Here is a 15,799-nt window from a genome sequence, read left to right as displayed (position 1 = left end):
TGAGATCTGGAAAGAAAAATATTATGTGACTTCGCACAGTCAAATTAGTCTCAAGGAGTAATAATTTAAAAACGAATAAAAGTACCATGAACTTAGGTTTGGCTTCATTCTCCCACCATCCCTCTGAGTCAGAGTAACAGGATTCTGGGAAGTTGGAGATGTCTTGAGGAACAGTCCAGACTGAGACCAAGCCATTCTGGCAGCATCTGAAAAAAGCATAATGTGAAAACTCACCAAACAACAGGACATACTGGTTTTGCGTTACAAATGTGCATGTTGCCCTAAGAATCCAACAGATCAATCTTCTCATAAAAAGCCTCATAATTAGCCACAGTACAGTCTAGTTAAATGATTAAAGAACAACATACATGGCTAGCATGCTTTGGGGCTTAGGTCCTCGTCCAGGCAAGCTGCACCAGGCCACACCATTAACCAGGGAGGGGTGTCTAAGACTCTGAAGGCAGTGCCAGCCAGAACCAGAGTCTTGGCAGGCCCAGAGCTTCACTGTCTCTTCTTTGGCACAGGTCAACAAAATCTGACCATTAGGACTCCACTTCATACTAGTGACAGACTCCTAGAAAAATAACGTGAATTTTGTGACAAAAGGAACTGTGGTTACGAACCTACATCTGCTTGTTTATCAACATTAAAGCACTTTTATTCAAGTTCTACTTCACCTTGTGTGCATCAATGACCACGATGGCTCCCTTTTCTAAGGGCTCTTTGGATCCTATCAGCAGCTTGCCATCTGCATAGCCCACAGCAAAAGGCTTGTCTTCACTGTACCAGGCAATGTGCATCACTGCCACTGAGAGAGGATAAAACTTCAGTTTAGCAGACAGGTTCTCAAAAGATCAAAGACACAAAAACTACTTAAGAACTTGAGACCAATTAAAAAAAAAAAAAAAAAAAAAGTATTGTCATGGTCACCACTGTACCATTGATAATTTCATTACTTCTTTAAAGGGGTCGTTGATCCAGGGGAAGTATACATGATGCCGTGCATCTCTTTAGCACTCAAATTAGACTCCTGCTGTCAGACCGGAGAGGGAGGATGTGAGTTTACCCGTAGCTTCAGTCAGTCGCTGATTACCCCTGGCTGTTCTTGGCCCTGACATCTATCCTCTACCATCATTCATTGGTACACTGCCCTCTGTAAGTGTGTTCGAGAGGCTCCGGCCTAGTCGTTTGCCACCAGGGGGTCTCTGGCAACACGCCTCTCATCTTACCCGCCTTGACCTCAGGTCAGCTCCAGCGTGGGTTTTCATCAATTCATTTATTTATTTTATTTATTAAAGGAACGCACCTCAAACATACACAAAATGTCTTACACGAGGGAGGGGTCTAGAGGATCCGCAGTATCACACCCACTAAGCGACTTCACCTCCCATCTAATACCAATCTTCTATTAGTTTACGCTCTCGCCTACTCCTGAATCTTACAGCCGATAGCAATCTTAATCACCAGGTAATAGATGGGACGGTGACAGTATAAAAACATCATATAGAAAAATCAGCAAAACTAATCAACTGTACCATCTTTTCTGTAGCAGTGTTCCAGCTCGGTACAGTGCATACTGGCAGCATCCAGAACTTCAATGAGGCCCAGGGTTCCATCCATTCGTCCCACCAGCAGCATGTCCTTGGGTTCCCCACACCACAGAGACTCTGCCTCTTCTTCAGGCCAAGCCAAAGCTGACACCCAGTGAGGTTGCACACCCAAAAGGCCCTTACCACCTTAGATGGAAAAACAGTTGGTGTGCCATTTACTGCACTGAGAATAGATGTTTACACTGTATAATATATAAACAGCTTTAAAAGAGACAAAACCTTCAGTGGCTTGAACTAATTACAAAACAATGCATATATAAAAATGGTAATGCATCTTGTGGGTTTCATTTTAATGTGCAATAAAGACAACATTTCAGTGGTACCAGAGAAAATGAGCTCATGAAAGCTGATAAGAATGTGACCGTAGGCTTTCAACCTTGAGGCGATTGAAAGTGGCCAAAGACAGATGGTGTGTGCCGTGGGGTGTGTGGTGGGAGGTAGTAAATGATGACTGGAACACATCCAGTCCCCAGGCATATTTATTTTTAATGGGGACCTATAAAATCTTTATGCTTTCATTCAAATTCTCATTCATATTCTGTGGACCACCCACACCAGCAATACAGGCTGTATTTTAAACTAGTATTCCGTCGTCTCCACTGGATTTCATCATTAATCTACTGTATAATTAAATAAAAACCAGAATGAAGAATCCAGATTATCTTAAAAAAATACTTACCATTAACTTGCCAGATGTTAACTGTTTTCTCCATGGCAGAGGCCAAATATTTTCCAGTGACACTCCAGGCCAGAGGAGACAAGCAAGGATCACTGGGAGACCCCAAACCTGACATACCCTCTTCTGAAGAGCCATTACTGATGAGAGAAAACACAAATTGAAGAAAAATGAGACATTAATTCTGCACTGATTTATCTATTTGACTTCTTGGCATCTCATTAAGAGATACATATTATAAAAATTATTTTCCCTATAGACACTGTTTCTTAATGAAACAGGTTTCTGAATGTCAAACAGAGGACATGGATTGTCCTGAAGCCTTACTCTTTATTGAAGATACAGGTCTGTTGGAGGGTGTACTGGCTCTTGGTTACATTCCACACCCTGACCGTCCCATCATTGCCACTGGTGGCTAAAAGGCCTTTTTTACTGCACCAACTGCATGTGATGACCTGAATCAAACAAAGAAACATTGCCAAACACAAATGCAGGTATCACAGAAATTATTAATATCAAATATATATTTTTATTGTTTCAAAACAAGTCAAGAAAAGCAGCTTACTCTGCTCTGATGAGCCTCTAATTTAATGAAGGAGCACTTTCGCAGATCCCCTGCCATGTCAGCAAAGGTCTGTGGCCTGCTCTGGTTGTTGTCACGGTCATGGGCAGCTAGTGTGCGAACCAGCTGCTGAGCAGCCCACTGGCGGTGCTGTGAGGAAAGTCTTGAGGACAGACAGCAGGCCGCCAGAGCGTTGGCCAGCTCCAGAGGCCCTACAGCGGAAGGATTATGGGAAGGATGGGCATATAAATGCGCAATTAGACCTGCTCGACATGGAACACAAGGTGACAAGGTATCCCGGTGAGTTAGAGAAGGAACACAAATAAAAGAGGAAAATTAAAATAAAAAAAAAAAGCAAAGAAAAACAAAAGGTGATCCAGGTGCACATAGAAAAGCCAGCAAAAGTATGAGCCCCGTGAGCAAGGAAACTGTACACGTCTGATGAAATACTACATGAATTACACAAATACAGAGTAATTATAAAGAAATGATTAAGTTATTATGCCTGCCAAAAATGCAATATAATAGAGTGCCCTTACATCCAGATTGGCTAATAGAATTTTATCAATTATGAAAGAAATAACAAATTAAATTATTCTTTATCATTTACCTTCAGAAATTAATTAACTATGGTCAATCAGCTCTTATTTATAGATGATATAAGAAAAAAAAAAGATGGTTTTATGAGTTGCAAATTGCAAACAACACAAAGGGCCTTTTTGTGCAAAGACTGTTTTTCTGCATTAATTTGTAATAAAATGTGCTCTGATCTTCATCTAAGTCACAACAATAGAAAAACACAGTCTGCTTAAAATAATACTAGACAAACATTATATGTTTTCATGTTTTTATTGAAGATAACATGGAAACATTCACAGTGCAGGGTGGAAAAATTATGTGAACTTTTGGACTTAATAACTGGTTGACCCTATTTTGGCATGACGTTTCCTGTAGTTGCAGATCAGACCTGCACAACGATCTGGAGTAATTTTGGACCACTCCTCTTCACAAAACTGTTTCAGTGTAGCATTATTCTTGGGATGTCTGGTGTGAATGGCTCTCTTGAGGTCATGCCACAGCATTTCAATCGGGTTTAGGTCAGGACTCTGACTGGGCCACTCCAGAAGGTGTATTTTGTTCTGTTGAAGCTATTCTTTTGTTAAATTACTTGTATGCTTTGGGTCATTGTCCTGTTGCATCACCCATCCTCTGCGGAGCTTCAGTTGGCGGACAGATGGTCTTATGTTTTCCTGCAAAATGTCTTGATAAACTCTGGAATTCATTTTTCCATCAATGCCTTTTTTTCTCCACACATAGTTCTGTGTGTTTTTTCCAAACAACTCAATTTTGGTTTCATCTGTCCACAGAATATTTTGCCAGTAGTGCTTTGGAACATCCAGGTGCTTTTTTGCAAACTTCAAACGTGCTGCAATATTTTTTTTGGACAGCAATGGCTTCCTCTGTGGTGTCCTCCCATGTACTCCATTCTTGTTTGATGTTTTCCTTATTGTAGATGTCTCAACAAAAAAGTTAGGATGTGCCAGAGATTTCTGTAAGTCTTTAGCTGATACTCTAGGATGCTTCTTTACCTCATTCAGCATTCTGCACTGTGCTCTTGCAGTCATATTTACAGGACGACCACGCCTAGGGAGAGTAGCAACAGTGCTGAACTTTCTCCATTTGTAGGCAGTCTGTTTTACCGTGGACACATGAACATCAAGGCTTTTGGAGATACTTTTGTAACCAGCTTCATGCAAGTCAACAATTCTTGATCGAAAGTCTTCTGAGAGCTCTTTTCCGCAAGGCATGGTTCACATCAGGCAATGCTTCTTGAAACCAGTAAACCCAAAACTGGTGTGTGTTTTTAAAGGGCAGGACAGTTTTCAGCAACACATCCAACATCATCACACTGATTGGACTCAAGGTTGGCTCACTCCTGGCTGCAATTAGCTCTTGGAGAAGTCATTAGGCTACATACATACCAGATACCTTTTCCACCCTGCACTGTGAATGTTTACATGTCATGTTCAATAAAAACATGAAAACATATAATGTTTGTGTACTATTATTTTAAGCAGACTGTGTTTTTTTATTGTTGTGACTTAGATGAAGATCAGAGCACATTTTATGACAAATTAATGTAGAAAACCATGAAATTCCAAATGGTTCACAAAGTTTTTCTTGTCACTGTACATTACATTACAGTAAGTAACCAGTTTACTCAGACAATGCAGCTTTCTCAAGTGTTCGGGAAATGAAGTTTATATTTCTGATTTTGTTTTGTGCTGTTGTTCTGGGCACTAGTGAGCATAAATGTGCCACCTTTTATTGTGACGCTATATTGTGACATTGCACTACTTTATCATGTAAAAATGTATACCACCATTACCGTGGACAACATATGGCACAGCCCCTATTTGCGAATTTTAACATTTTTGAAAAGTGTACAAAGAGACAAGTGACAGTTTACACAAACCATGTCAAACTACAACATCTTACGGCCTTATCACAAAAAATACCTTTATGAAAAAGGTTGATTATTACATATAATTTATGTGTGATATGTTGGAACATCGGCTCACTGCTATCTCTGCTCTAATAAATCAACAAACCTCTTTTCTCCAAGTCAGCTTTGTCATAAGCAGGTCTGAGTCTAGCTCCTTTATCTGCCAGCAAAGCCACCAAAGCCTGTGTAACCACAAAGTTGGGAGAGGTGATGAGCTTGTTCTCCTCGGTCACTCCACGCAGAAAGCTGGGCAGGAACTTCCTCTGAATAGGGTCATCAACTGTGGTTAGGTTCATGCCTGTAGCTGCTGAGATTAGGTTCTGGAAAAGAAAGAAGTGAGCATCAATATGAGTCACAGCTAGAATTTTTAACAGCAGTTCACATGTAACCGTTTGTTTCTCTTGGACTGATTTAAGACAGCTGTTGAGAGAAAAATGCTATTAAGGAACTGCCTGTAATTATTTAATTACTTCATAACTCTCCAATTTCCTGTCAAACTAAATATCAGATCTTAGAATTGAGCTTAACAAAGTCATGACATAGGAGAAGAAGTAAGAGTTGGTACTAAGGCTCATGAGCCATGCTGTGTACCTGAGTACAGAGCTGCACCAGCAGCTTGGCAGCATTAGGACTGTTGGAAGCTAGGCAGCCCACTGCTGTGCTGAGATAGGCCAGACAGGATATGGGTTTGCTAGCCTTGGTGGCCCCACGGGGTCTTTCAGTGTGGCCAGAACCTGTTGTAGGACTGGTGGAAAGTCCAGCTCGGCCAGCTGCCGCCAGGCACATCAGCCTGACCAGAGTTCTGATGTCAGTCAATCCAAGAGACTCCAGACCTGCTGCAAGGCTGCAGCTCGAGCCACTGTGGGAGGAAGGGAAAGGTGAAAGAATGGAGATGTGGTAAAAAGAAAAGAGAGATATAGTGTCAGTGTTTAGCACAGAATTACATTTTGATTCAGATCTAAAAGTTGATTTTGATTTGTTGACATATGAACATTTAAACTGGGAGATTCTGAAAATCAAAAAACATTTTGCCTTTAAGTCAGCTTCTTTGTATCTTTTATACCTTTTGAGTTTTAACAGTTCTAGTTTTAGGTTTTTAGTTTTCATTTTTAACTTCTCCATTGCTTTGAATGACAAAATGTTTGTGCAGCCAGAGTAGGAGATGTCACAGGTTAGAGGGAAGAGGCTGATTTTTTTTAAACCAATTGTCAGCACGGCTCCAATTTTTACTTGTTCTACATAATTTCTTCACAAAATTGGTGGAATACCTAAATCTAATAAGCTATTTGTCTAAGCTAACAGGCAAATAGATTTTTCTCTGTGAGCCTCAGAGTGAAAGGAGTCCCACCACCCAAATTTTTTGAAAGTAGGATTTACGGTTCAGCAGCTTTTAAGCGGTCAGCGTCTTTTCGGCAACAGATCAGCTCTCTCCCTCAATTTCTTCAGAAATCGCTTTCTCTAGTTTTGGTGAATGTAATTCACTAGTTAAATCTGTTATATCTCCTTATTTATCTCTTCAACTATTATGATAAGATGTGATGATAAAAAGAATAAAATGTCTCTTATTAATACTACAAAACAAGTAATGAACAATGATAAAGGTCAATGTCACCCTCATGCTTTTTGATAATTTTTGACCATTTTTATCATATTTTTCAACCCCGCGACCCAGTGTGCCTGTGGTGACATAAAACTTTATTCCATAAACATTTCTTATTAAGGCTCACATCATTTTCAAAGAAGAAGAAGTATATTCCACAAACACATGGTGTAATCATGTTCTTGTGTTGGTAGTGACTACCTGACAGACAGCAGAGACAGGGCTCTCATCACCATGGTTCTAGCCAGCAGCACCTGAGCTGCAGCCGTCACCCTCCTTAGCGCCATCACTCGGTCATGAGGGTTCTGCAGAGCTGCTGCCTGCTCCCCGAGGGTGACCCTGCCCGAAGAGCTCTTATCCACTGAAGTATGACAGCCTAAAGAAAAACATGCCCTCAATTTACTGCTATTACACGTGTTAAAATTACAGAGTTAAAGGCTGAAATGATGGCTTTATTTCAGTTTAACTAGCAGGGACATAGCACAGAATTAATTAATCCTCCACTTCACCTATCTGCAGCAGGGTCTCCTCCATGCTGTTGGTGGCTGTTACCATGGCAATTGAGGCTCCCAGCGGGTCACTATCAGGAAACTGGACAGCTTCAGGGACAATTTTGCGCTCACTCAGACCTAATGGACCAGCCAAAAGCTCAAACTCTTCTTCACCGGTCAGCTTTTCATCTTCATCAACATCGAGCATGTCCCAGTCCTCTGTAGCAGGAAGAGCAAACACAGACTATAAGAAATAAAAAACAAAACAAACCTATACACCTGTATGCATAAGTCTAAACACTGCTGGGCAAAAGACAAAAAGTAAATAGATCAAACAGACATCACAATGAGAATTACACCAAATATCTATGCACTGTATAATTCCTCTACTGTTTTCATGAATGAAAAAACTAAACTAGTTTGGGCATTCAGATTCTTCCAAAATCAGCAAAATATGTAATTTTCCAGGGGTATACACAAAGCTACAGTTTGTTGGAGCACTGCAAAAAACACAAAACCAGCAAATTACATCTCTAATCATCAAGTGCTACCTTCATAGACACTGTCCTGCTTTCCCAGAAGGTCAGGTGCCTGTCCCTTATACCTGCATAAAAAGAACACAGTATAATATAACATAAGCATTTAGCAGTTTTACTTCTTTTAACTGATAAGCTAATACAGAGTACTGTAGAAATAATGATAATTTGATAACACTAACATGACACTCACCACCTACAGGAAAAGGTGGCAAAAAACATTGTTTTTTTGGCCATTTGGTACTGTATGAAGTTTTATATGTATAACAATGGTCCAAAATGTTGTAACAGAATAAGGGAGTGCAAAACAAGTTACAGTACAACCGTTCCTACCTAAATACACATGATAATAATAAAATTTAAAATGTATCGAATTGTGATACGCATAAGTCACAACAACATTTAGATATATACTGTCTACAACAGACATCTTCATCATTGTGCATACCTCTCCACAATGGGGACTTTGGCCTTGCTTTTGATGGCTAAATACTTCTCTCGGCAGCCACCACACAGCAGGTAGTAAGGATTTCCACTGCCACATTCTCCTCCAAACCAGCCGTCTACATAGGAGCCATTACTGCGATAGCCTTGCCGGTTGGCACTGCGGCCGCAGCCTGGGTGACTTTTCTTCATATGCTGGTTGAAGTTGGCCACGTTAGCCTCACATAACTCGCATACCACCACTTCATCTCGATCATCTGTCTCACATACATGCTGAGAGGTGACACAGAGAAACACACAGACACACACCCATTCGCATTCATGAAGACAAAACATGTATTTGCACAGCACACACAAATCAAAGTGGTTAGGCTTCAGATCAGCATTAGAGCATTCATGCAATGCATTATGTTAGAAATATAAATCAACAGTAGCTTTGCATTGATTAATCCCAGCAACAATTATCAAAATTAAATTTAGTAACTGTATTATCTAAATGTTAGGTCTGGTTTTCAGGTGAAGTGTGATTGAACAAATAAGAGTGGCTCCTAATAAAACAGGTAATTCAGCATGCACATAAGAGGTTAGTGCGAGTGGCAAGTAATGCATGACAGATAAAAAGCAGAATGGTGATGGCAGCCCGCTGACCATAGCATAAATTCACACACACCCATGTTGGCCAGTCCAATACCTCTGGGATCCACATTCCCAGAATGTCCGTGTCACTAGCAAGGTCCTGCCCGAACATGGCCTCCATTGTCTCCTCGTCTAGGTCCATCTCCAGCTCTTCATCCAGGTTGAAGTCATAAAGGGCACCAGGGTCTTGTTGCTGTTGAAGGGATGAGACCTCCCGACGTGACTGGCTGTGGTGGGCCTGCACTGAGCGGTACAGTCCAGCTTAGCAGGAAAGGAAAATTTAATATGAGGAGAGGAAGTGGGAGGTAAATCTATACTTTGTTTAGCCCTAGTTTGAAAAAATTCAAATATGCCTGTGGAAAATTCTCACCAGCCCGGGCTAAGAGTGTTCGTGCAGCCAGGTCAAAACGGTGCCTCCTACCGACAGCAGAACGTCCTCTGAGAGGAGCACCGCTAGAGGCAGCTGCACTGTCCTGCTCAAGAGCCTCAGTACTAGAAATAACATACATAGGTTTCTTTGTATATGAGAATTTCATTTAATAACATAGTGAATAAGTAACTGTTATTGCGATGATCTATAAATATTGATAATATTTTAGTCAAAATATGAAAAAAACAATTAGAAAATTAGTCTGTGCTTTGTCCCTGTGTAATAACAGATCATTTTGTTACTCAAGTTTTTATAGCATTCATTCTATTTCTAATTATAAATATATAATAATATATATATAATATATATATGGACAACCTATGTGACAAATCCTACCTCTCACTGAAGCCTTCCTCCAATTCTGAAGCATCTGCACTGGCGATGTCTCCAGGAGAGCACAAATATGAGCTCCTATCCAAAGATTTGCCTCCAGTAGAGGCAGTTGCACCCGGACAGGATGAGTCAGACCCATCACCCCTGACAGCGCTGCCTCTGGTGTGAGACTCATCATGTTCATCCTCAGTACCTGGATGTTCTATCATCCACATAGCTAGCACTGTGATGTTCTGAGCATCTGCCTCTCCTCGAGCACCTGGGGAGAGTAGAAATAGATGTGACTTTTCTTTATTATTTTTATTATATTTGTGACACATTTTATTTGAAAAAACATCAGTCCATTTCTTGTCAGTTCCCAGTTAAAAATGTCAACAAACAAGTTACGAATCAGAACTTTCAGTTTTTAAAGCAAATGGCTATTGGAAAATAACTACTTCCAAAGTCAGTTCAAATCCAAAGATTCGATTATCTGTTAAGATTTGTCTGATCACATAGTCCAATATACAGCAATGCTTATTTGACATATTAGATCTATTATTATGAAGAAAGATTTCAAACTATACCATGAATAACGATTCAGATTAAAAAGATTGTGATATTATCTTTTAACCAAATCACTCACTGTTAATTACTGTCATATAAACAATTTTTTTATATCAATATTTTATAACATATTATAATTATTTCTTTTACAAAATTACAACTGTAGTATTATAGTGAGTAGTACATTGTCTTCCAGCACTACTGAGCTGTCCATCTTGTATTGTTTAAGACCAGAATTCAGCCTAAATTAATTAATTGCAACACAACTGCAGCTATCTATGAAGGGAAAGTTTGAGAGACTGACCAGTTGCCTCCAGAGCCTTGGTGATCTGGCGCAGGGAGAAGCCCATCTCCAGCAAGGGCACAGCAATGGCAGGAGGAGGTGGCGATGTCGAGAGCCGGCTGCTGGGATCTGACAGAGCTGGAGCAAACATTAACCATTATCATTATTATTATTATTGTTAATATTATTATTATATACTATTTTACTAATTATGCAATAATAAATAATTAACATAAACACAAAGCTTAATTTGACCTTCTGAAAGGCACTGTGATAAAAGTAGGGCAATACTTACAGGTACCAGTCCTGTTTTGTGGTCTGCTGGGCTGGGAGTCGGGGGAGGTGAGACTTTGTCGGCGGCCAACTTCATCTGATGGAGAGGTTGGCAGAGATGACACTGGAGGAGTCTGGGCTCGACGGGTTGGAACCATGGTAGTGGTTGGGTAGCTGGAGAACATTTGCCTGAGATAAAGTAGAGAAGCATTTAAATAATAAATTCTATTTATTCATACCTGGAAAATAATGCTAATAATTAAAACAAGTAGAATAACAATGTAAGCCTTCTGTTTTAACCTGAGAAGGCTGAGAGGCATGACCCCTGGAGACTCTGAGGCAGGGACAGTCTCCGTGTCAGTGACAGGTGTAGTAGCAGTGGTGGTGTCCTCTAGTGAGGAGCTCATAAAGGAGGTGGTGCTGGAGGCAGAGGGGCTGGTGGTGACTGGAGTTTGTGCTAACTGCTCACCCTCTGTACCCTCCCCTTCACCCTCTGGTTCACTTCTCACTCCTGAGGATCACAAAAAGACAGACAAAGCAGACAAAACACTTGGTATGTTTTTACAGTAAGGATCCAACTATTGTTCCAAATTTCCCAAGTAACAAGAAAAAAAGTCATCAGCAGCCTTCATTCAAAACATGTCACATCGGTTATGATCTTACCAGGTTTGACTTTTCCACCACTGGATTCCTCCAGCAGTCCATTCACAACTAGCTTGTAGATCATGGCCTGTGCCCTCTCCAGGTCTGCCAAGCCCAAGGCACGCTTGATGGGGGAGCGCATCACTGCCCGCTTCACCATGTGGCGCATGAGAAACTGCAGAGCTGCTCGCATCTCCACCTCCTCCTGGCATACTGGAGAAGTAGCAACTGTGCTTCCACTGGTGCTGGCATTTAGATCAGCATTGTGTCCACTGGGTACTGTCTCTGGCAACACCTTGATGTCAGATGAGAGAACAGGTTAGTGCAAGTCTAACAATTTGAGACTTCAGTCACATCTATCTGTGAGCAAAGACTCTGAGTGAATGATTCTCATCTCATCTTTTCTTCTCATATAATCATTCTATTTACATAGGGTAAATACAGTTCAACACCATGTCTCTGTCGATTAAACATAACAATAAAACCATTAGGTGGTTGCAGTGTAGAAACAGCAAGCTTTCAGCATCTCTGAAACTCGCTATGTAATATAGTATCATGCTAGTAAACAAGATTTAGAGTTGATTGAGAGTGGTGTTGATTGAACTTTCAGAAAGCAAGCTAGCAAATTTCCTAAAATGTCAAGCTATTCCCTGAAAGATTTCATCATGTAACTTAAGTACATGTAAAAGTGTGGTTGTATGAGAAAACTTAGCAAGCTGCAGTACCTTTGGTATAAGAAGGAGCTCAGCATATTTGCTGCAGCTGAGCAGGGCACTGAGGGTCTTCATGGCTCCCAGATATAGGTAGGATAGCTGCACAGCGTGGATCTCTGACTGGGTGGCAAAGGAGGGGGGGGGAGGCTCATGACTGCGGGAGGTGTGCTCATGGCCTTTCTTCCTGTTGCCCTCACAGGGAGTGTGAGATGCTGCAGTGAACAGTGAGTCATTGCCAACTACCCCACCACCAGCCACAGAAGAAATCTCACCCTCTGACTTTGAGTTGGGTGCCACATGTGCTTTGACTTCTTCCAGGCTGTGTGATACACGCAGGTCAGAGGTCACTGTATTTGGAGCAGCTCCAGATGAGACACCACCATTATCTTTTTGTTCATTACGGCTGTGCCCCTCATTTTCTGCCTTGTCTTCATTGCTGGCTGTCCCATGCCCTGTCGATGCAGCATTGCGATGCTTCTTGTCATGGCGTCTTGCACTGAGCTTGGCAGTAGTTTCGTCATGGATGCTGGTAAGGTAGGTGAGGTCCAACAACAGTGACGCAGTAAGGCCACGGAGGCGAGCTACGTCGAAGGGCAGCGGCTCACAGGGTTCCAGGTTGTACAGTGGGGTGTCACTAGGCGACCAGAAAGTTGGGAAGCTTTAATAGAAGGAAGTGGAGATTGAAAAAAGACAAGGGAAGGAAACACAAAGTAAGGGAAAGGGCAGGAGAGAAAGAGCACAGCATGCAAGACAAATAAAAAGATAGAATGTGATGGTGGTATGGCACAAACTATTCTCATGCCTTTCAATGGGTCATGCAAAAAAGTAATAGATAAGTGATAAAAAGGGCAAGCCAATAATTTTACTATTAATTGGCTACAAAGTCAAGCACTCTAATGTAGGTTTTAAAAAGATTAGTATTTGTCATTATAATCATAAATAAATTAACATTATAATCACACATAAATCAGAGATGTGAGAAACAAAACATGCTGAAAACAATAAATCAGAGCACAGGAAAATGATGTGCAGAAGTGATTAAAAAACAAGGCTAATCTGGAGGGTACCAGAAGACAGTACAAAAGTATTCAACAATCACATTCAGCATCTGTGTTTCTTAAAAGCCATCCTGCTGATGACCACATGCGTAGACCCCAGCACATTTCACATAAGAATCCATAACAGAACATCATACATGCGTGTGTGACAGTCAAATGTTTGGTATTGTCAGAAAAAATGTAACTGATAATTTGGTATACCTACAAAAATACACCAGGGATTAAATATAGCTACAGTATACACAAAGAACAATGTCCAAAGGAAAGGTGACCAAGCAAAACTTCACCCAGTACCTGATGGTGATCTCAGCTTCGTCCCACTGCACCTTAGCTGAGGTACTACCTTCCTTCACCACGCCCAGCAGAGTAGCATGCCGTCCAGTCTGCTTGTGCACACATCGCCCACCAACGCGAAGGCCTGCATCTGCACCCCCGATCACTGCCAGGACTGGCCACACCTCTGTACAAAGCGTTCTAAGGTGGTACTCTGACAGCTCCCCTAAACCATGTTGCCGTCCATGGCGACCCCTCTCCTCCTCTGCCCTTATGGGAGTTTCTTGGCTTTCTCTTTGAGCATCATGCTCCTCGCGGCTCTGTACAGAGCGACTCTTTTTCAGTCTTTGGCCAACACTGCTACCAGATGCACTGGCTGACTCTCTAAAGCAAGGCTTGATTTTGTGAAGTCGCCCAATCATTGTTTTGTTAATACGATTGGTCCAGTGGTCAGTGCGGTGTAAGATGCGTATCAGCTGTGTAGTGGCCTCAGCCAGGACAGTGGCCATGGGGCTGCAGACTGGGTCACCAGGTAAGAGATCTCGAGGTGTTCCTCTCATCTGCATGTCACAGATCTTAACCTAGGCAAAGATACACAGAATATACATAAATAAATAGAACATACTGTAGTACATGTATACATTTTGAGACAAAAATGAGACAACAACAAATCAAATAAAAATTATTAGTTAGTTTAAAGAAAACTAACAACATTGCATAAAGTTTAGTTCTCAGAAAATGTATGTCATCTTACCTTCTCTCCTGGGTTACTGCTATAGAACATCACGCAGGGATAGAGCTCTGTGGCATCCACATCCTCAAAGGCCAACTTTGGCTCCTATGAAATCACAAACTAGAAGTTAGTCAGATGGAACATGGCCTCCATTATCTATATGCGGTGCAGTTTTTTATAGATTGTCCTTTTCCTTTTATTTTGTTAATCTGACCAATATAAGTGAGGCTGGTATCTGATAATGAACTAGTGACAGTTTTTTTCCTCCTCTGTCCCTCACCTCTCCATTTTTGCCAAAGGAGATGGTTCTGGCTTCCATGTCCAGGACACAGGTGATGAAGTCTCCCTGAGTAAAGCTGCTAAGCGTCAGCGTTTGTTCCCCGTTGTGATATAGGTTTCCGCTGTATGCCCGGTACAGCCACATATCCGACGTGGTGCGGTGGTTGAAGTCGTGCACAGGCCATCGCGAAACACCTACACATGTACCTTCATTGCCTCGGTTCTCCTTCACAATGTAGAACTATAAGGGATATAAAATATAAATTGAATTAAACAGGCATACAAGAAGAAATATTTAATACATTTCCAAAGAACATTTGTATTAATCTCTCTCTTAAATTAATGTTTAATCTCTGTCTCTACTTTAGGGTTTATATACCTGTTTAGAAATTAGTCTTGACGTGTATACGCAGCTCAGTTTATTAGTGAAATTATGATTTTTTGTGACATTTATCAAGATATAAAACACTATTGTACCTTCCACTGGTAACATCCAGAAGAGATACCAGTGGAGGCCAGGCCATAACCTTTTCCCCCACTGCCATGCGTCAACCCCTGGCCATTTTCCACTACACAACACTGAGCCTTTTCTGGATCAAAGGAAACTTCTTGAATGGGAAGATTTTCATCCTCCTCCTCTGCCTCTCCCTGTGGATTAAAGAGACTCAATTAAACCTATGATTTTGTCGACACAACGTGTTAAGAAAGGAGAAGGCTGTTTACACACCTGTAGTTTGAGTTCTTGGACTTTTTCTTTAATCTGAATTGAGTGCTTGGCTTGAGCAATGGGAGCTTCCCACATGCAGTCAGATAGTAGAGAAAACAGGCGCTCCACAACCTAGGAGAGAGCAAATTATATTAAACTGTTATATTAAGCAGTCTGTTATACTAAAGGGTTTAATCTGGTTATATTCCATATTATATTATAGTCCACAAATCTCATTTAAAAACACTGATGCCTTATTCTGTAACTCAGTACCTTTCACCTTCCCTACAAGCCCAAACACACCAGTTTAATCGTCAATAAGAATGATGCAGGGCAAAGTAAGTGGCCCACCTGTGTCATTTGGTCATCCTCCAAATCAGCCTCACAGGCAGGGAGAACAGCCTCCAGAACATGAAGAGCTAGAAGCCGAGTTCTCAAATTTCTCACCAGAGGGACCCCTAGAATTAAC

The 15,799-nt window shown here is 41.2% G+C and overlaps 1 protein-coding gene across 5 annotated transcripts in view; it reads right to left on the bottom strand.

The window, feature by feature from the left end:
- The window catches only part of herc1 (HECT and RLD domain containing E3 ubiquitin protein ligase family member 1), a 63,451-nt gene that overhangs the window by 13,267 nt on the left and 34,385 nt on the right, over positions 1-15,799 (bottom strand). For 2 of the 5 annotated variants that reach the window (XM_026378007.1, XM_026378010.1), the window contains exons 32-58: positions 15,682-15,788; positions 15,352-15,462; positions 15,102-15,272; positions 14,626-14,865; positions 14,367-14,450; positions 13,634-14,193; positions 12,294-12,939; positions 11,590-11,863; positions 11,227-11,437; positions 10,949-11,115; positions 10,675-10,791; positions 9,828-10,083; positions 9,432-9,553; positions 9,096-9,322; positions 8,430-8,698; positions 7,997-8,049; positions 7,464-7,664; positions 7,156-7,330; positions 5,946-6,213; positions 5,461-5,674; positions 2,852-3,111; positions 2,614-2,741; positions 2,290-2,426; positions 1,536-1,736; positions 678-808; positions 369-574; positions 86-206 (exon numbers count right to left, since the gene is read on the bottom strand). In XM_026378007.1, the coding sequence (XP_026233792.1) occupies positions 86-206; positions 369-574; positions 678-808; positions 1,536-1,736; positions 2,290-2,426; positions 2,614-2,741; positions 2,852-3,111; positions 5,461-5,674; positions 5,946-6,213; positions 7,156-7,330; positions 7,464-7,664; positions 7,997-8,049; positions 8,430-8,698; positions 9,096-9,322; positions 9,432-9,553; positions 9,828-10,083; positions 10,675-10,791; positions 10,949-11,115; positions 11,227-11,437; positions 11,590-11,863; positions 12,294-12,939; positions 13,634-14,193; positions 14,367-14,450; positions 14,626-14,865; positions 15,102-15,272; positions 15,352-15,462; positions 15,682-15,788 (5,657 nt within the window). The remainder of the gene's footprint in view (positions 1-85; positions 207-368; positions 575-677; positions 809-1,535; positions 1,737-2,289; positions 2,427-2,613; positions 2,742-2,851; positions 3,112-5,460; positions 5,675-5,945; positions 6,214-7,155; positions 7,331-7,463; positions 7,665-7,996; positions 8,050-8,429; positions 8,699-9,095; positions 9,323-9,431; positions 9,554-9,827; positions 10,084-10,674; positions 10,792-10,948; positions 11,116-11,226; positions 11,438-11,589; positions 11,864-12,293; positions 12,940-13,633; positions 14,194-14,366; positions 14,451-14,625; positions 14,866-15,101; positions 15,273-15,351; positions 15,463-15,681; positions 15,789-15,799) is intronic. The other 3 variants (XM_026378011.1, XM_026378008.1, XM_026378009.1) reach the window with 3 other exon arrangements.

This window comes from Anabas testudineus, chromosome 3 (genome assembly GCF_900324465.2).
Source record: "Anabas testudineus chromosome 3, fAnaTes1.2, whole genome shotgun sequence".
Lineage (NCBI taxonomy): Eukaryota > Metazoa > Chordata > Actinopteri > Anabantiformes > Anabantidae > Anabas > Anabas testudineus.
Note: the sequence above shows the minus strand (reverse complement) of the source record. Positions and strands in the feature narration are given on the sequence as shown.